Source organism: Daphnia carinata, chromosome 2, assembly GCF_022539665.2.
Source record: "Daphnia carinata strain CSIRO-1 chromosome 2, CSIRO_AGI_Dcar_HiC_V3, whole genome shotgun sequence".
Taxonomy (NCBI): Eukaryota; Metazoa; Arthropoda; class Branchiopoda; order Diplostraca; family Daphniidae; genus Daphnia; species Daphnia carinata.
The window spans coordinates 2,208,199-2,227,415 of record NC_081332.1 but is presented as its reverse complement, the minus strand read 5'-3'; the positions used below and the strand labels follow the sequence as shown (position 1 = coordinate 2,227,415).

General features: G+C 42.2%; 2 protein-coding genes across 5 annotated transcripts in view; one reads left to right on the top strand and one right to left on the bottom strand.

Annotated features, from left to right (window-relative positions):
• Positions 1 to 19,217, top strand: part of LOC130685923 (eye-specific diacylglycerol kinase-like) — a 47,266-nt gene that overhangs the window by 24,018 nt on the left and 4,031 nt on the right. For 2 of the 4 annotated variants that reach the window (XM_057509206.2, XM_057509208.2), the window contains exons 4-12: positions 13,687 to 13,849; positions 14,783 to 14,974; positions 15,213 to 15,342; positions 16,377 to 16,734; positions 17,159 to 17,333; positions 18,064 to 18,295; positions 18,430 to 18,722; positions 18,807 to 18,997; positions 19,079 to 19,176. In XM_057509206.2, coding sequence (XP_057365189.1) covers positions 13,687 to 13,849; positions 14,783 to 14,974; positions 15,213 to 15,342; positions 16,377 to 16,734; positions 17,159 to 17,333; positions 18,064 to 18,295; positions 18,430 to 18,722; positions 18,807 to 18,997; positions 19,079 to 19,176 — 1,832 coding nt within the window. Of the gene's footprint in view, positions 1 to 8,308; positions 10,704 to 13,686; positions 13,850 to 14,782; positions 14,975 to 15,212; positions 15,343 to 16,376; positions 16,735 to 17,158; positions 17,334 to 18,063; positions 18,296 to 18,429; positions 18,723 to 18,806; positions 18,998 to 19,078; positions 19,177 to 19,217 lie in introns of those variants that run through there. The other 2 variants (XM_057509205.2, XM_059497605.1) reach the window with 2 other exon arrangements.
• The window catches only part of LOC130685992 (NADH dehydrogenase [ubiquinone] 1 alpha subcomplex assembly factor 3-like), a 42,845-nt gene continuing 28,873 nt past the window's right edge, over positions 5,246 to 19,217 (bottom strand). The window contains exon 6 of the mRNA XM_059497618.1: positions 5,246 to 5,256. The gene's annotated coding sequence lies outside the window, so the exon portion shown is untranslated. The remainder of the gene's footprint in view (positions 5,257 to 19,217) is intronic.

Here is a 19,217-nt window from a genome sequence, read left to right as displayed (position 1 = left end):
TTTGCTTTGATGAACTGGCCGTCCGTTGAATGGACGCCCTTCATGCACGATGATGACCCGTAACTCCCTCGGGCTCGTTTGATCAAGTTATATCGTGCAACACACACATATATATATATATGTGTGTGTGTGTGTATGTATGTATATAATCAAGATGGAAATTGGTCATTAGAGCCGACAAGATCAAATTCTTAAAAAACAAACAAAACAAACAAACTCTGATGAAACAGACATAGTCCCGTCACTTCCCTTTTCGCATTTTCTCTCGAATTCGTTACGTTTTGAGGGGGGGAGGGGGAGCGGGGTAGATAGAAATTAGTACGTGGGTTATACACAGGATAAATTTCGATTCCACAAGTCGATAGAAGCAGCCGGCCTGGGCCGGGTTGCAGAGAAAGTGTTGTTTTTTTTTTTTGTTGTTCTTTTTTGGCATTCTCAACGATCCGTGTCGTGAGTCGATGCTTTTTTCACGGCATTCCTATTTTCTTCCGTCTGTTATGGCACATTATCCATCATTCAAAAATTCACTTTCTTCTTTTTTCTTTTTCTTTTTTTTTTATTTGCATCTCGTGATTTTCCCTTTTTTTTTTTTTTAATTCTTGTCATGGCATCACATCTGGTTGATATGGCGATATAACAAGAAAAATGACTGATGTTATATGCTGACTATATACGTCTATTGCCCTATTGGACGTATTCATTCATCTAGGCCATTGATCAAACGTTACATGTCATTCTCCATACAACTCTCTCGTTTTTTTTTTCGAGAGAGAGAGATCATGGAACCTAAAAAAGGAGATTCTTTTTTTTTTTTTTTTATCCATATTAGAACGAAAGTTCTTGCTTTTTTTTTTTTTTTTTTTTTTTACTGTGTCACTGTCTGCAACGGGCAAACAAATGAATCCGCTGATAGCCCCGAACTGCCAGCCAAAAGTATTAGTGCCACGGCCAATTTGATGTTTATTTCTTCTGAAATCACGCACACACACACACACTTGTAATTTGGAACAAAGGAATTATATACTACACGAGTTGCCGATGTTTTGTTTTGTTTTGTTTTTTTTTGCCTCGAAGGGCAAATTGCCTTTTTTTTTTTTTGTGTGTGTGGCTCTATCGATGGGAAATGTTTTATTCATGAACCAACGATGGGATCGAGACCCATTTTTTTTCAACGACTTGTATTTTTTTTGATGGAAATATGCGCCGTCTACATGTCTATTTGCCTATAGCTAGTTCCAGGAAAAAAAAAAAATGAAATGTTGTTGTCGCACGTGTCGTTGCCCGTCTTTTTTGTTCAATGATTTCGGATTTCGCTTGGTTTGGTTCAACTCGTAGAAAAAGATCTATACACAATCCCGCCGAACACGCTTGGTCTGCTTGTTTCTTGCGGCCATTTTTGTGTAGCTCTAAAAAGATAAAGAGAGAGAGAGAGAGACAACGGCCGTGCTTAATTAACGTGACAGCTCTGTGTGACGCACAGCTGACTGGTCATCGCGCCTTTCAACCTTGCCGCTCTTTCCCTTTTTTTTTTTTTTTTTTTTTTTCACATCGCTCTCGTGATTTTCGGCTAATTACTTTGATATGTTTTTTTTTATTATTATTATTTTTATTATCGTGCCTTCTGGCCTACCATTTTTGTCTTGTTCTAAATGATGAACAACATTGTAGTGGAACACACTAGTCCCTTTTTTTTTTTTTTCATCGTCATTTGTAGTGCTTACTAAATCCCCCCCACCTCTCTTTGGCTAGTTTCGTTCCATAATAAATGGGAAAGCCGTCCGGGACATTAAAGGCCAGTGGTTTTTTTTTTTTTTTTTTCTGGAACAAAAACGTTTGAATGAATGAATAGGGTTGTGACTTGAGTGTGTTTTAGACCCATCATCGTGTACTTGGACGTATTTAAACTTACCCCTTAAATATTCGATCTGCACATCCAACGTTCAGTTATTGCCCCTCCCCCCCTTCTTTTTTTTTTATTATTATTATTATTTATTTTTTTTTTTTAAAGAAGAAGAATGAAATATTGTGCGAGAAAAGAGGAAGAGCAAATCGATAGTCGTGCAATTCCCGAGGCGTCGTCTTGTTGGGATAAATGGATCCCGACTCGGCTGTACGTACGGCACGCATTGCACCAAAGCGAAATAAAAAAGAAAATACCGGCTATATAGATCTCAGTGGTCTTTTATATATATATATATATATATATATATAAATATATGTAGTTGGGACTATAGAGCGGCCGTTCTATTAGGGGCCCCCAGAAAGAATTCCATGCGTGGAACGAATGCTTTGGTTAACATCTCGTCGCCGGAGCTATTGTGTCTGGCGTGATCACTCAGCGTCGGTGGCCTTGGGGACACGCCATTCTCGTTTCTAATGAGATGACTTTTGCCCTCCCCTCCTTCTCTCCTCCTTGTGTTGTATCGCCTTCTTCTTCTTCTTCTTCTTCTTGTTCGGTAGACTACGAGACCCTGTTAATGGGTTGGTTTACAATCACGCAAGAAGCTGCGCCATCTTTTATCTAGCGTGATTAACAGTTGTAACCGTTACGGCCTATTATTTTGTGAAATCAAAGGTGTGTGTGTGTGTGTGTGTGTGACGTATGTCCACCTTCATATTTAAAGAGGGTTATTTTTGATATAGCCCCGTCTCGATGATTTGCGGATAATGATCGACATAGACTCCCGTTCGATCACGCCATTTTTCACTGATCGATAGTTTGTTTTGGGGGAGGAGGATAAGATAGGGTGGGGGGTACATTGCAGTCTTCGCTGTGATCCTGCTCGATTTTTATAGTAGACAAATGTTTAAACGAGTTGTCGCTTTATTAAACGATCGGCACGCACGCGGCCTTGTTAGCACAATCCCAACCGCCCTTTTTTTTTATATACAGTATATATATATATATGTATCGTCTATTCTTTTTGAATTTTTACATTGCATTCCTCCATCTTATTTATTTTTTTTATTTACGATTGGCGAGTGCCAAAGGGCCCATTGATGCACTTCTCCTTTACTTTTATGGACATGAAAAAAACAAAAAAGAAATTACAGACGCAAGTTTTTGTTTTTTTTTTGTTTCTGAGAATAGAGAAATGAAAAGAATAAAAAAAAAAAAAAAGAAAAGAAAAATGTTCAGCTTCATTTTCTCAACTGCCAAGTCACGATGGGTCCATAATTCACTAGCTCGGTCAGGCCTTACATGAACCCAACTGTTGGGCCTTATCTGGCCGCGGCAAGCCATCGTCTTCCATTCCAGTTCTTTTTACGCTTCTATTTTATTTGATTTCCTTCTTCTTCTTCTTGGAATTATACTGAATAATCCTTTTCTTCATTTTCGGAAATCTTGTTGTTTGTTGTTTGTTGTTCTTGCGTAGTCAAAAGGAATTCGCGGAAAAAGAAAAGAAAAAAAAAGGGGGGGCCGTGTTTAGCGTGTGCGCCCTTGATTTGATGGCTACGGCTGATATAGGCCTTCCGCTGTTTTCATTTTAGAGCTGACGTGAAAACGTATAGCCCGCGCATCCAATTAAAAAAAAAATAAATAAGCAAACAAGAAAGGACCGGGGGAAGTGAGGAGATCGGCAATGCGCGACGTTGGCCGTCACGTCAAAGATTCAGAGCGTCACGCAAACGTGACATTGAACAGTTTACGGCACTACAATTGATGAGTCATGTGAACCGGATCTTCCGTTCGTCTGCCCCCACTCGCCTTCCCTTCCCTTTTTTTTTTTTTTTTTTTTTTATATATATATATATATTTTTGCGTCTCGTGCTTTTGGACGTAGAGTCGGGGTCTAAAACTTCCATAAAGCAATGCGGCTTAACACTCACCGTCGAGCAACAGCGATAAGGTGGCACTATGTAGAGCGCGTGAATCGCAAGGAGACTGAGCTGCGTTAGAGCGACGTGAGTTGTGCGTGACTGGCACATTCTCAACCTCACTTTGTACGTGTAGCCGAGATCTTCAAGTTGAAATTTTTTTCTTCCTGTTTTATTTTTATTATTTTAATTTTTTTTTCTTTTGTTTTTTTTTTGTTCTTTTTTGTTTTCTTCCTTATGCAACGTATTTTCTTTTATGTCAAGGACTGTGATCTCTTGAAGATGAGACTGAGTCTCGAATACCTGGAATTGTTTTCTTTGAAAGAAAATGCGGGTTTTACGATAATCATGTTTGAAAGAAGAAAAAAAAAATGGCGAGTTTGAAACCGTGGGGTATCACACGAACCACCCCCCACCCCGCCTATTTTCTTTTTGTGAATGAAATTTCAATGCGTTTAAATTATTTAAATGGAAAGCTAATAGATTTTTTTTTTTTTCTTGAAACCGTCGGTCAAACTGGTTCGTTGGTGAAACAGGAAACAGAGCGCAAAACAAATGAATGGCGTTTCAAGTTTTCTTTTTTTTTTTTTTATTGTGACTGGACATTGAGATAAATGGTGTTCAGGTAGTTTATTCTTTTTATTGTTTTTAACCCTCTCTCTGTTGTTTTATTGAGCTTTTCCCAATAAAAAAAAAACAAAAAAACAAAAAAGAGAAAGGCAGTGTGCACTACTCGTACAGTTTGAATGGGTGGAACGTGACGTTAGCCATGAAAATTGCCCGATAACGAACAAGAAGAGCGAGATTCATTCAGCACTGCGTCGAGTGCTTCCTTCCTGCCTCTAAGCTCGCTTTTCCTTTTCTTTTTTTTTTTTGTGTGTCTCATCCTGGTCGTTATCTTCTTGCGCTTTGGCGTCGTTATTTTCACTCTAAGTTGACGTCGAGCCATAAACGCGCGAAAGAGGCTCGCATTCAAAAAACGAACATTATAGGCCTAACCCTCTCCTAGGAGGGGGGGGGGGGTTAGGACCCTCTCTGCCATTACGAAATGTATTACATATACCGTATTGAAACGCTACAGAAAGGCAAAGTCATTTGATTTCCGGTACGCGTCATTTCATTGTTTTTAAAAAGGTCAAAGATCAACGAAACAAAATGAATCAATTCTTTTAGAGTATTTTTTTTAGGGGGGGGGGGGAAACAAGAGAACAAAATAAAATAGAGCTTTGAAAATAACAGGGAACAAGCACGACTCGTAGATTGTGTGTTGAGGGATCTGCTTTTGACCGATGGAATTGAAGAAAACGGCCAAGAGTCTTTCTTATTTTTTTTTTTTTTGGTATGTTAGGTCATCAGTGACAAGATGGGAAAAAATGGCGCTGATTGAGAGCGATTGGTACACGATCAAACTTGTAACGTGTCGATCTAATGTTCAAACTTGGGTACGGGTATACCTTTTTTTTTTTTTCTTCTTCTTATGTTTCTGGTTGGCCAACATCCTCGACCTCCATCCGTATTGGTGTTTCCACCCAAAATAGTTTTTTTTTTTTTTTTTTTTTTTTCATTTATTTCTTTTCTTTACACGGAACGCGTAGATCATCGTCATTCGCCATTTAGAAATAATCCTAATCCAATTCCTAATTGAGCTTCTTGTATCTATCCATTCAGGCCTCTTGTTTTTTGTTCGACCCGTTAGGCTTACGTAATTACGTATTGATATTAAAATAATCCCTAAGGAATGGTAGGTAGGGTTGTGTAAAGGTTAAAGACAGTCAAGTCAACTGCGTACGCCAATTCAACCCGATGATCTAATTAATGAGCGGATGCGTCTTTTTTAACAAACAGACAAACAAGTCAATGCGTGAATTCAGCGTTGCGTTTGGCTGTGTGTGTTCATCGGTAACGGGGGGTCAGAGCTTCTGAATGGCACACATCCATACCAATGATTGGCCCTGTATTCAGAAATGCCAAACTGAACTTCGCTGTGACCTTTTGATTAGTCAATGCCAATTGATTTTCTCCTGCTGGACGTATTGATTCTCGTGGATCCAATGGCTGGCATTTTGAAAAATAAAAAGATGCGTCCAATTCGAAGCGAAGGCCCCTCCCCCTCCCCCCCCCCCTCTTCATTTGTAATTGTGATCGATTTACGTCAACAAGCAACAAGCTGAAACTTTGCTTAACGCAATTCGTCAAACAAATTGAAAACTGTACGTGTGAGAGCTTGGGTTCATTCTGTCTCAAAACACTTGATGCTATAGAACGTAATAGAATCTATATGTATGTACGTTAGTGCCCACGCCTTCCAGCACCTTAACCTATGCATATAATCCATTTGACGATAATATACACGGCTTTTGCTGGCTGAGATTGTTGCAGGCAGTGCCGTGTGTGTTCCACACGGGGCCTGTCGCGGGCCCCCTTGATGGATGTGAAGCCGTGGAAAGAAAAAGAAAATAGGTTGATAGGTTATCACCGTGTTGAAAGAAACCTCCGCCCCTCTGGGGGGGGGGGGGGGGGCCCATTTGTTCTCGTAACCAGCGTCGACGTCGTCGAGAAGAGCCCCCGCTCCGTAATGGATCATCTTTCTTGACGTACCCCCCATACGTCTCACTCTATAAACATATCAGTCAATTTTCACTTGTCCCTATTTTTTTTTTTTTATTTTAATATTCTATTTTGCCTTTGCCAATTTTTTTGAAAGGGATAAAGCAGCTTTGACTTTGAACGAAGCGTACGGTCATTGTTATGTGGATTTTCTATGGCCTAGCTGTTACGTTCTATTCACTTTGCCTTAAACCAAAAAACTGGGCAGGGGGGGAGGGGCAAATTTTTTTTTTTTTTTTTTTCAGTTTTAAATTTTAAATACAAGGTGCTCACACCTTTTTCTTTCCAACAGCCATTCATAAAAAAACAAAACAAAAGCCTGTCCGTCCTTATTTTTACCTTGATTTGAATGAGGTACACACTCGAAAGGTCTACGGCCAATCGACATTGTCTTTATTTCTTTATGTTATATAGAACTTGATCGTTGTAATAAGCGAAAAGTTGTATCGGTGCCCCTGTGGCTTCGTTACCACAGGCCGTGCCACGTGAGACATTTTTTTTTTTTTGTTTTGTTTTGCTGCTTTTCTTAGTTCTTTGGGTGATTGAGGTATAACACGTAAAGCTGGGTGTAGTTGGTATTATTAGCGAGCGAAATGAAAGGAGAAGAAAATAGATAGATTTGAAGGTGGAAATGGGGTAGAGAGAGAGAGAGAGAGGGAATGAGATGGAGGGAGAGAGAGAGAGAGAGAGATGTTTCAGATGTAAACGCATTAATCGATCGAGCCGCGGTCGGGATGGTTTCCTTTTGCCAGTATTGGATTGTATCCCTTGGCAACGCGGGGGGTTGGAAAGAAAACGCTGAAAGGCTCGATACCGCACAATCCAGCAGAGGGGGGAAAAAAAAATGAAAAATGAGAAAATAAGAAGGCAAAAGAAAAAGCGTGAGTTTTATAAAAAAAAAAAAAAAAAAAAAAATCGCATAGAAAACGGGAAAAGTTGTTCGAAAAGAGACGCCTAGTCGGCCTTTTGCGTGAAGCGCGAGTATGACGTCATTTAATCCCAATCGCGGTGGCTTGTTACGTGCATAGCATAACGGCAGCTCCGTATGTACGCACAATCTCTTTATTATTATTATTATTTCTTACTTCTTTCTTCTTCTTCTTTTTTTTTTTTTTTTTTCATCCTCTTGAATTGCCTTTGTACCGGTGCGCTCACCGTGCTACGCACCACTAGCTAATGATCAGTCCCCCTCCCCCTTTTTATTCACTGTCTGTCTGTGTGTGTCCCGCTATTCAAAAGCTGCACAAGCAAAAGCTGCTGTGTACGTGTATCTTCCTATTTTTTTTTTTTTTTTTTTTTTTTTTTTTTTAATGTTAAGGACATACGACTTCTGGGCTGGGATTGACGCCATAGCGTTCCCCTTTTTGGAACATCCTCCCATTTTTTTTTTTTTTTTTTTTTTTGCGTACCAAGACTAACTAGAAAGAGAGAGAGAGAGAGAGAGTGCTTATTGGATGGTGCGGTGAGATTGATCTTTCCACCTATTTCCTCTGATCGAATCCACCCGTCCATCTGTGTGTGCGTGTGTCCTTTTCTTTACCTATACCCCGCCGTACCTATTGACCGTTCAAAAGCAAAAACACGTGATTCGAAATCTTCCGATAGGCTCGACATATTTTTTTTTTTGTTTTCCATTTCTTTTTTTTCTTTTTTTTTCAAACAGTTTTCGCGAATTTTTGATTGGCAAAAAAATAAAAAATAATAAAAAAAATCGGCGAAAGGAAAAAATCAATGGACAATTTTCGGTGTGCGTGCGTGTGACAACACACAGATGGCGACAGAAAGTGTGGCCTCAGTAACGACCTGTTGTTAAAAAAGAAAGAATTGGAGAAAAAAAAAAAAAAAGAAGCAAAAAACAAAAGAAAAAAAAAACAAAAAAAAAAAAAAAAAAACGCGATGCAGAAGCTCCGTCCGCCGACATGGCGCAGGTCGCGGACTCCGACGCCAGTGGAGATGCGCAGCAGTGGCCCAGCAGCCAGCTGCTCGGCCATCACCAGCTCCTCCAGCCTCGATCTGGTTTCGCGTCAGGCCAGTTGCACGGCTCCAGTCGGCCATTCGCATTCGCAGCCGCTTGCATCCGCACGCTATTCTGAGCCCGCGCAAACAGCCAAGGAGAATCAGACGACGTTTCTCTGTTTGCCCGTCGATCCAGCGTCGGCTCCGGCGGCCAACAGTTGCGCCAACAGCGCCAAAAGCCAAGCCAAGCCGGCCGGCAACAACAGCCGCGCCCGATCGCGAAGTTTCGATTTTTCGCACGACCAGCAGGAGGCGGCAAAGTCGCTCTCAGTCGACCTGGGTACGAACGCCCAGCCCAACGCCGCAGTGGCCGTCGCATCCGGCGGATCGGGCCCTCTCTTGGGAATGTTGCGTCGCTCCTTTTCGCGTCACTCGTCCACGTCGGACGGCCAGAGGAGCAGCCAAAGTTGTGTCACTTCCGCCGGCGGAGGCGGAGGCGGTGGAGGGGTAGGAGCGTTCGGCGGAAGTCTGTCGCTCGGCGGCGGCGGCGGCGGCGGCAGTTTAAGTGGCTCCGTGGCTGGGCCAGCCGGAAGCGCCGGGGGTATCGGCAGCGCCATTTGCATCCATTGCCTGTGCGTGGAAGAGTACGAACGACAGCAAGCTCAGAGCCCGCCACCACCAGCGGCTGGAACATCATCAGGTGTTGCTCCGTCGTTCCAGGCGGCCCTCTCTCCGGCCGTCGATGAACTGCTGTCCGAAAATGAGTACGATTCGAACCGATCGAGCAGCTGCGGCGAGAGCGCGGCCGACGATCCGCATCAGGACGAAGAGCTGGACACGAGCAGGTTGTCCTTCCTGGGCCAGTCGTTCGAGTGCCGCCAAAAGGTCGAACCGTGGATCAGGGAGAACGAGAACCAATTGGCTCCGGACCCATCGGCCAGGGCGCTCATCCGGCGCGGACGATCGCTCGGCCTGGCCTCCGACACGTCGTCCAACGTCCTGCTGGGAGCGGCCCCCAATTTGCGCAGGGGCGGGTCGGAATGTCAGCCGGACGCGTGTCACCTGCAACAGGAAGAGGAGCAAGACTCGTGGACGGACCCTGCGCCCAGTTGTCAAATTTCTTTTAATTTCTCCTTTTCGTCGAGCGAGCCGTCGACCAACTATCAAGTGTCGGATGGCGGATCGGCCACTCCGGTCGGCGGCCGTCGCAGCCCCGGCGGAGCCGGTACGCCTAGACTGGAACGCCAGGAGGCCTTGTGTTCCGGTTGGTTGGAATCGGAGCCGAGTTTGGAACTGCTGGTACCCGGCCATCATTCGTTTAGCGCCGATCCGGAGCACAACAACGACGACCACAGTCGGCACGTCTCGTCCGGTTCCAGGACGCACGCGTCCATGGAAACGCACGCGTCCGTCTCGCTGGAAGTGGACTCGGGCGCGTGTGTAGGTGGCGTCGTGCAACAGGCGTCGCTCGAGAGCCAGTACTCGTTCCAGCTCAGCTTGGACGTCCACTTACCCGAATCGGCCCGCCAACGGATCTCGTCTTTCGAAAGCGAAACGTCCGCCGATAGCATGGCGTCCAGCAATGTCAGCATGGGCGGAACGGCCGGCGGTGGGGGCCGTTCTTCGGGTAACGGGTCGGGTTTTCTCAATCGCTCCTCCTTGCTGGCCCGCCGCAAATGCCTAAGCGCTGGGGCTAGCCCTAGTTCCAGCCCGCCCATCTGCTTGTCGAATTCGCGCTACAATCTCTGCAGCGGCAGTCCGGGCATCACATCCAACAGCCGCCTCAATCTCTGCACTGGTTCGTCGAGCGAGTACGGCGACCAAGCCGACCTGGAAGCCACTCCGCTCTCACCTAGTCCGCCAGCGGAAATTTACCTGACAGTGCCGGTTTTGGCGCCGCTGGCTACGGCCGCCAAGACGGTCACCAGCGGGGCCAACCTGCTGCTGGACAAATCGCGTTACTTGCGCCAGCGTTTCAGACGTCACGACTCTTCGAAATCATCTTCCGACAAGGACAGGGACAAAGACTCGCCGTGCGCTGTGCCACCTACACCGCCTACACCGTCTTTGACGCAGAGGTCTCTGACGGCGTGCCCGTCGTTGAGCTCGCGCAGCCTGAGCCGCGGCGGCGATTCGCTGCGCCCTCGCTCCGATCACTTGCCATTCCGCTCGAGGTCTATCGAAATAGGCCTGCCCACCGCTCACCGACATCATCACAATCATCATCACCATCATCATCATCATCACGGCCATCACCACCGCACTGAGTATCACGATCTGGCCGGAAGCGCTCGCAGACAGCAGTGGGTTTCGCGGCTCAAGTACGTCCCCCCTTCGTGTTCCATATTTTTCGAGCGGACAGACGTACAGAAAAGAGAGAGAGAGAGAGAGAGAGAGAGAGCTACTTCTTTTTGTGTCTTTTCAAATGTTTTATTTGAGGAGACGTGTGTCCGTTGTTCGCCAATCGCAAACACATTGCGACTTTCGTGCCTGCAAAAAAAGTTTGGTGTGTGTGCGTGTGTGTTTATTTTTTGCATGTATCGGGCAACACACCGTCTTTTCGTTTTAAAGATCCAATCTGCACAGTCCGCTTCTCAGCAGGGGTACAAATAGCGGTGCGTTCACACTTCTCAAACATAGTGGACCTTTATGATTTATTATTGAAAGGCAGGACATGGCGAGAGCTTTCTTAGATAATCGATTTCTATCTTGTTTATTCGCTAATAATTGTTTTTGTTTTTTCTTTTTTTTTTTTTGTTTTTGTTTTTTTTTACTATTCTAACAGCCGTACGTTCTATTTTTTTGTTTTGTTTTGTTTTGTTTGCGCACAGCTAATGATGTTCCATTTGTCTCACTTTCGCATTCGTTATTGTCTACGGGTTCTTCTTTTCTCTCTCTTTTTTTTTTTTATTGAGCACGAAAATCTGGACGTGTCGTTATTTCTTTATTTTTTTTTTTTCCCCTACAAACGTAGATATAACAAACTCAACTGTTTTTCTTGGTTAAGTAAAAAAAAAAAAAAACCTGGATCGATGGCCGGAAGGGGAACAAAAAAAAAGAAATGGATTGTTTATACTGAATCCAAAGTGAAAGAGGAGGCCATTCGTTAGATGAGCAAGTGAAAGAAAATGCAGATAGGTTGTATGTGTACGCTATTGACTGGATTGCAGAGGTCACCTTTCATTTGCCGTGCGTTAGTGAGGGGCGGCCATGACGATAGCTAGCCCTCACCCCCCCCCCCCCCCCCCCCCACCCCTAGATGTTCGTCAACTCATGCCGCTTGACTGTACACATTTGACGAGGCGGAGAACATTCGAAAGATCACAGGCAAGCGAGAGAGAGTTAGAGAGAGAGAGACCTCATTAAAGCTTGTGAGCTCTTGACGTTTTTCGTAGAGAGTGTCACCTGGCCGGCTGAACCAGTTGAAAATAAGAATAAAATTATTATTTATCTCATCGCTTTTTTTTTTCTTCTTTGGAAAAAGAAGAAAAAGAAAAAGAATAAAGTGTGCGATGTTATGGATTTACGATCATCATCGGGTTCAGCAAAGAACACATATTTATTTTATTTATTATTATTATTATTTTTTTTTTTTTTTTTCAACTCTTCAAAAATGTTCCGCTATGGCTACGAGGGGGGGGGGGGGGGTTCAAAGTGCGACCTCCAAACAAGGAATTTGAAGTTTGAACTTCCTCGGCGCTGATAAAGACGATAAAAAAAAAACAACAACGATAAGCAATTTTCTTTTCCTTTTTTTACTTCGTTGTTTAGTCGCCAGAGTTTGTACGTCAGTCGTCAGCAGTGCGAGCAGCGAAGCGAAATAATAATTGCGGTTCCGCGTGAGACTTTGCGTGTGTGTGTGTGTGTGTGTGTGTGTGTGGCATTGCTGCATCGATCGTTTCGTTCGATTCCTTGCCCCCGAATTCTTCTACGCGCCCCTGTTCGTTATCACCTTTTTTTTTTTTTTTTTTTTTTTTTTCCTTGTACATTTCGGATACAATTTGTAGCAAATCATCGAGGGCCAATCTGACCTTATTGGTCTGTGTGTGTATGTGTGTGTGTGTGCGTCATTTTGCTTGTTTCGAATAGCGAGTGCGGTGATGCACAAAGCGGTTGATTGTAATGCCCAGTCGTTGGTGGCGACGCATTCGGAAGACTCCGACTACTCCGACGTGGAACAAGCCGATTTACTTTCCGGCTCTGTATTTACCATGTGTGAACAAAAAAAAAAAAAAATCTTTTTTTTTTATTTTTTTATTTTTAACATTTTTTTATTTTTTTTTTTTTTTTTTTTTTTTTTTTTTTTTTTTTTTTTTTTTTTTTTTTTTTTTTTTTTCTTTTTTTTTTTTTTTTTTTTTTACAATGGAGTGATATCACTATCATTAACAGACGTGTAAAAAAAAAAAAAAAAAAAAAAAGCCATAAATTTTTTGTTTTCTTTCTTTTTTTTTTTTTTCACAGCTACTACATCCCATCAATGCTATTTTTAAATGGCGAGATGGTGTTTTTTCTTTTTTTAAGCGTGACATCGTCTCTGACTTCCTTTGGTATTTTCGGACTGACGGCTGATGTCCGTTAACGAATTCCATCGTTTCCGATTTTTCTTTTGCCCCAAGGCAACAGTTTTTTTTAATGTTTTTTTTTTTGAAAAACGTTCATGATTTCTTTCAACGATCAGATTCACTGGAATTTGAAGATAAAAAAAAAAAAAAAAAAAAAAGAGTAAGGATAGTTTTGAACACGCGGGAGTGAAGTTGAATGTAAACAGAACAAAGCTGACTCGTACAAGGCTTATCATTTCCTGAACGAAAGTTTCCGGGGGGTACGAAAAAGGCGGACAGGAAATTGATCGTACATTGTTGACTGTCCACCGTTTTCTTCAAAGTCCTTTATTTTTTTTATTTATTTATTACTTTTTTTTTTTTTTTTTTTAAATTCGATTTCACCGTTGAACGCGTTGGAGTCCGAAACAAAGTTGAAGGAGACTTTGCGTTTTTGATTCTGCACCTAGTAGTTTCTCTTTTGAAATGATTGGCTGTATATTCACGCTCTCTAATTTGCATGCGAAATTTTATGCATTTTTTTATTATTATTTGCTTCTTTTTTTTTTTTTAAGAATTTGAATGGCGTTCGCATTTTTTATTTTTTGCTTTGAAAAATTTAAATCATTTTCCTTTTTTTTTTTTTTTTTTTTTTTTTTTTTTACTTGTGCGTATTGATCGAAATGTGTGGTTGTTCGTAACGGTACGTTTCGTCTTTGATCTTGAACTTTATTATTATTTTTTTTTTTTTCTCGAATGGTAGAAAAAACAATCCGGGAGAAGTCGTGATCCAGAGCGAGAATGGCGAAAGGCGTGTCCTACGATCCACTCCAGATTGGACCGAAGAGGCAATCAACGGTGATCACCTGTGGGTGCCCACATCAGCATCCGGTGATCTCTGTCACGTTCTCGACCAAGATTGCACGGTAACTTCCTCTTTTCCTTTTATTTATTTATTTTTTCTTTCTTTCTTTCTTTCTTTCTTTCTTTATTTTTGAATCGTTCCACAGTCGGCGTTCAATTTTTTTTTTTTTTTTTTTTTTTTTTTTTTTTTTCGTTTCCACATAAGAGCTGATTGAATTATTCAAAGTTGTAAGGATTTTTCTGTTGTAGCCGGAACGCGAATCGTGTGACGTCCGGATCCTACGCTATACGTGCACACGAAATTTACATTTCTATGTGTCTCTTTCGTAATCAGATAAGCGAGTTTGAAAAAGCCTTTTCGAAACGCTCGGCTTCCTTTAGCTGTGTGTGTGTGTGTGTGTGTGTGTGTGTGTACACATACTCAGGTATTGCTGACTTTCTGATTCTGTTTCCCACTCTTGTTTCTTGTTTAGAAAAGCAAAGAGGCGGGGGGGGGGGGGGGGGGGGGGGGAACAAAAAAAAAAAAAAAAAAAAAAATGATTCTCATTCATTATTTACGTGTTAAACACTAGGAGAGGAGATCTTACGTCAGGACGGGTTGGGAGCTTTTTGTTTATTTTACGTGCTTCCTCTAATGGACTTACTACTTTCCTATTCCAAAAGTGCGTTCCTACGTCACGTTGAAATTCGAGATGGCGTTTGCGTAGAAATGCCATCGTACGACCGACCTATTTCAAAAGAGTACGAAGAAAACAGCGTTAAATGTTGATGTTATTCCTTGGGTTTTATTGCAAGCGAAATCGCATTCGTTACCGGGATGAATAATTTGAGTTCGACATCAACGTAACAGCAGGGAACGCACAAGTTTAGCCTTAACGGACATTGGCATTGAGGGGGATGCGATTCAAACTTTATTGAATGTAACGGCAAGTTTCATTGCCACTTGGGTTTAATTAAATCACTTTATTTAAAAAAAAACAAACAATTGTATGCAGAGAGGTGGTCCGCGGATGAAATGTTCCGGATGTCGGATCGTGGCACATATTTCGTGCATACCGCAGATGAAGTTCCTGTGTCGGCCGACTTTCTGGGATGGCGATTTGCGCCAGTATCGCGAAAACACGACCACCACTCATCATTGGGTCCATCGTCGATCACAGACGGGCAAATGTCAGAACTGTTCCAAGGTATACAAACCAAAACTTTTGAATGTTCTCAGAATTATACATTCCAATCCAACGGGGGACCCCACAAATTACGATGAAATTAAATTCGAAATAGTTCAACGACCAGTTTTTTTTTTTTTTTTTTTTTTTTTTAGAGTTTATTGGCATGAAGTTGAACAACCGTTTACAAATAATCAAATCTTTCTTTTTAATATTGATTTATTATTATTATTTTTTTTTTAATTTGATTTTCCAATAGTCTTTCCAGTCCAAGTTGTCGTTTGGTTCCAAGGAGATTCTAGCCATAAGCTGTTCGTGGTGTAAAGCTGCCTATCACAACAAGGAGAACTGTTTCAATATGGATCGGCTTAAAGAGCCCTGTTCACTAGGTGAGTTCCTCTTTCTCTTTTTTTTTTTTTTGCAGCTCATCGTTTTCCCCACATTTCATTTCCTCCTATTTATTTATTTATTTTTTTTCGAGCTAAGCGAAACCGGTTGGGTCACTAGTTTTCATTTGCTTCGCATTGTTCGCTATTTTGTCCTATTGTTATTACATTTCTATTTTCGTTTGGATTTCGGTAGACCACGTTATCTTCACCACGTCCCCCGTCACCCAAACAATTCAATGTGTCAGCCATTTTGTTTTGTTTTATTTTTCCCTTTAACATTACAGTGAGACTGTAGGTGTTTGTTTTCACTGTTAGGTGAGTTCAAACTTTCTCTTCAGGGAGTATTTCATTATTGACGCTGGTTGCGTAGAGTTAGAAAAAAAAAAAAAAAAAAAAAAAAAAAAAAATGAAACGAAGAGAGTGAGAAGTTTTATTCCCTAAAGTTTTCATCCATCGAAAACGCCCGCCATTGCTTGTCAATTTAAACTGCAGCGAACCGTCAATATCAATCAGCGAATGCAACGCAGGTTGTTGTTGCTGGCGTCCCTCCCGCTTCAAAGTGGCGACAGGAAAAGCTTACGCGAGCTTACGGGTTAAGCCGTAACCCGCACAGCCTAAAAGAGATCTCCCCCCCACCACGTAATAGTTTTCCTTGCGCGCTTTTCACTTTAACAAACGTCAGCAGAAGAATTCTCAAACAGATAGCGGCTATGTACACATATATTATGTTGTGGATCGATAACGTGTGTCGCTGTGCTCTAACAATAGATGTTTTGCATTATTGAAAAAATAATAATAATAATAATAATCGAGTCACATCGAACATGTCTGTTTTAACCGGTTCATTATTCAATGCCTTCATTTTTAGACGTTTGTTTAAAATCAGTGCGTTATAGGTGGGCGCGCAGCGCCTTCAACTCCGCCTACGCTTATTATGAAAAGACCATTTGAATCAAATGAATTGCAACCTTTTATTGTTTTGAATTCATCCTTTTCTTTCTTTCTTTTTTTTTGTCAATTGTCAATGAACACAGCCCATCAGACAGTGATCGTGCCACCATCTTGGATCGTGAAATTGCCGGCGCGTGAAAATTTCAAATCGAGCCTGCGCAAGTCGCCGCGTAGCAAGAAAGATCGGGGGTCATCGCGACGCAGTAAGAGGGTCGGAGGTGTCGAGAAACCGGAACAAGTGGAGAAGGAAAGCTACACGGGAAGTGGCGGATTCCGATCATTTGTAGTTAAACCAATACCAATGGCCGGTAGCCGTCCTATCATCGTCTTTATCAACCCGAAATCCGGCGGCAACCAAGGCGCCAAACTAATGCAAAAATTCCAATGGCTCTTGAATCCCCGACAAGTATTTGATCTTACGCAAGGCGGACCGCGTGCTGGGTATGTGCATTTTTAAACCCTTTTTTTTTTTTTTTGAGAACATGAAACACGTAAAATCAATCAAAAAGCTGCGGTTCTTGCACGCGTCCCATTTGTGGCGCTCATTGAAATTGTTTTGTTTTGTTTTGTTTGTTTTTTTCTCGTCCAAATGGCATTTTTATTTGTTGATGTTTGATTTGGGTTTCGAGTTGTTGGGTCGCATTTTCGATGTGAATTCTCCCCGTCTTTTATCACGAACAATGGCAACTGGATTTCGGGATCGACGAGTTAAATGTATGCACGGATTTGTTGGTTCGATGACGAACGCAAATCCCGGTCATTGAGTTTTATATTTGAATTATTCATTGATTCGTTTGCAAATAGAAGCAGACGCAATGTTTGTTTGTTTTATATTTCCCCTCCTCAACGTTGTTTGCTCCTTCAGATTGGAGATGTTCCGGAAAGTACCCAATCTTCGGGTATTGGCTTGCGGTGGAGATGGTACTGCTGGATGGGTCCTGTCAATCCTCGACCAGATTGATATCAGTCCCGCACCTCCTGTCGGCGTCTTACCGCTGGGCACGGGAAACGACTTGGCCAGAGCTCTTGGATGGGGAGGGGTACGTACGCATTTTCATTTGTTTTTCACGAGATTATAAAATCATTAGGTAATCGAATTGATTTTCATCGAGTAGATGTGTACGCATGGACCATTATATTTACAGAGCAGCAAGCCAATGCATTGAGACCGGTGCTTTTTTTTTTTTTTTTATGCTAATCACACAATCTCAGGGAAATAGATAAAAATTAAAATTTTTACGCGTCGTCTTGGCCACTTGGACATTTTTGAAATTCCATTCCTCTTTTTAATAAAAAAAAGTACACGAGTTAGAAAAATGCCCTTCATGAGCCAGTCACGCGTTACACCTGAACACAGATAAGCTTTTATGAATATGAATCGCTCCCTTTTTCAAAGGGGTTCTCATGTAAAATATCTGAGAATTTAAGGAATGCGGACCAGCTTCGACAATTGCATTGGGTAGCCTAGTTTGCGTGTAATCGTGAAACTACGAAATTGAAAGAAAAAAACAAAGGGGGAATGCTCGAGATCGGCCAGTTGTTCAGAATCAAATCGAAATTATTTGTTCGGAAATAGATTTGGATTCAATCTGGAAAATCCTGGAGAGAAACACCGCATGGAGGATGTTTAACATTTTGATCAAATATTTGTTTGTTTTTTTTTTTGTTTTTTTTTTTTAACTTTCATTTGAATTCAAAAGCTCTTTTATGTTGCGCTAATGATGAAATATATTTTATTTTATTTTTTTGTTTTTTTGTTTTTTACATTAGGGCTATACGGACGAGCCGATTTCCAAGATATTAACATCGATGGGTGAAGCCGAGCCAGTGATGCTAGACCGCTGGGAATTACAAGTGGAAAAGAATCCTGACGCTCCACCGAGTGCAGATGATTCGGGCAATCATCATCCGAGCAGAGACACGTTGCCGCTGAGCGTTGTTAATAACTATTTCTCGTTCGGCGTCGATGCGCAAATTGCGCTGGATTTCCACGAAGCTCGCGGTAAGCTCGTCCAAACGAAATTAGATTTCTATGGATTATTGATATTCTTTTAAAAGAAAACAAGAAGAATAAGAATGAAATATAAGAATCGCTTTCTCTCTGTTTTTTTTTGTTTTTTTTTTTTGGAATCGCAGAGGCTCATCCTCAGAAGTTCAACTCGCGATTGCGCAATAAAATGTTCTACGGCCAGGCCGGTGGCAAAGATTTGCTGCAGCGCAAGTGGAAGGATTTGTCCGAATTTGTGACGCTCGAATGCGACGGCAAGGACATCACGGCCAAGCTGAGGGAGCAGAAGGTTCACGCCGTTCTATTTCTAAACATCCCGAGCTACGGCGGCGGCACGCACCCCTGGAACCGGGCCCACGGTCAAGAAGCAGCTACTGACGATGGACTCATCGAAGTCGTAGGATTAAAAACATATCAATTGGTAGGCGTAACAAACAAACCGGCCCCTTTTCAATGTATTAAATGATTGTTTTTTTTTTAATGAATTTTTTTTGAAAATCTATAGCCTTTGTTACAAGCCGGTGGCCATGGAACGTGTTTGGCCCAATGTCGGACGGCCCGAATTGTTACACGCAGAACGATCCCGGTGCAAGTCGATGGCGAAGCGTGTCGTTTGAACCCATCGATCATTGGATTGCAGCTTCTAAATCAAGCGCCAGTGTTGGCCAAAAGGAGGGCCGGCTTCGAACCGAATCCGTACGTGTCCTTTAACTGATTTCAAATCGACAAACTAAAATGCGCGATGTAATCACCACCTTTTTTTGTCCCGATCTGCAGGGCTCCCGTCGTCGAACAGCTCAAGATGCAAGTCAAGCGTATCAGCATGGCAGACTACGAGGCCCATCATTACGATAAAGAAAATCTGCAAGCATCAGGTTAGATCGCGTGCGATTGCAAACCCTACGATGTTTAATAT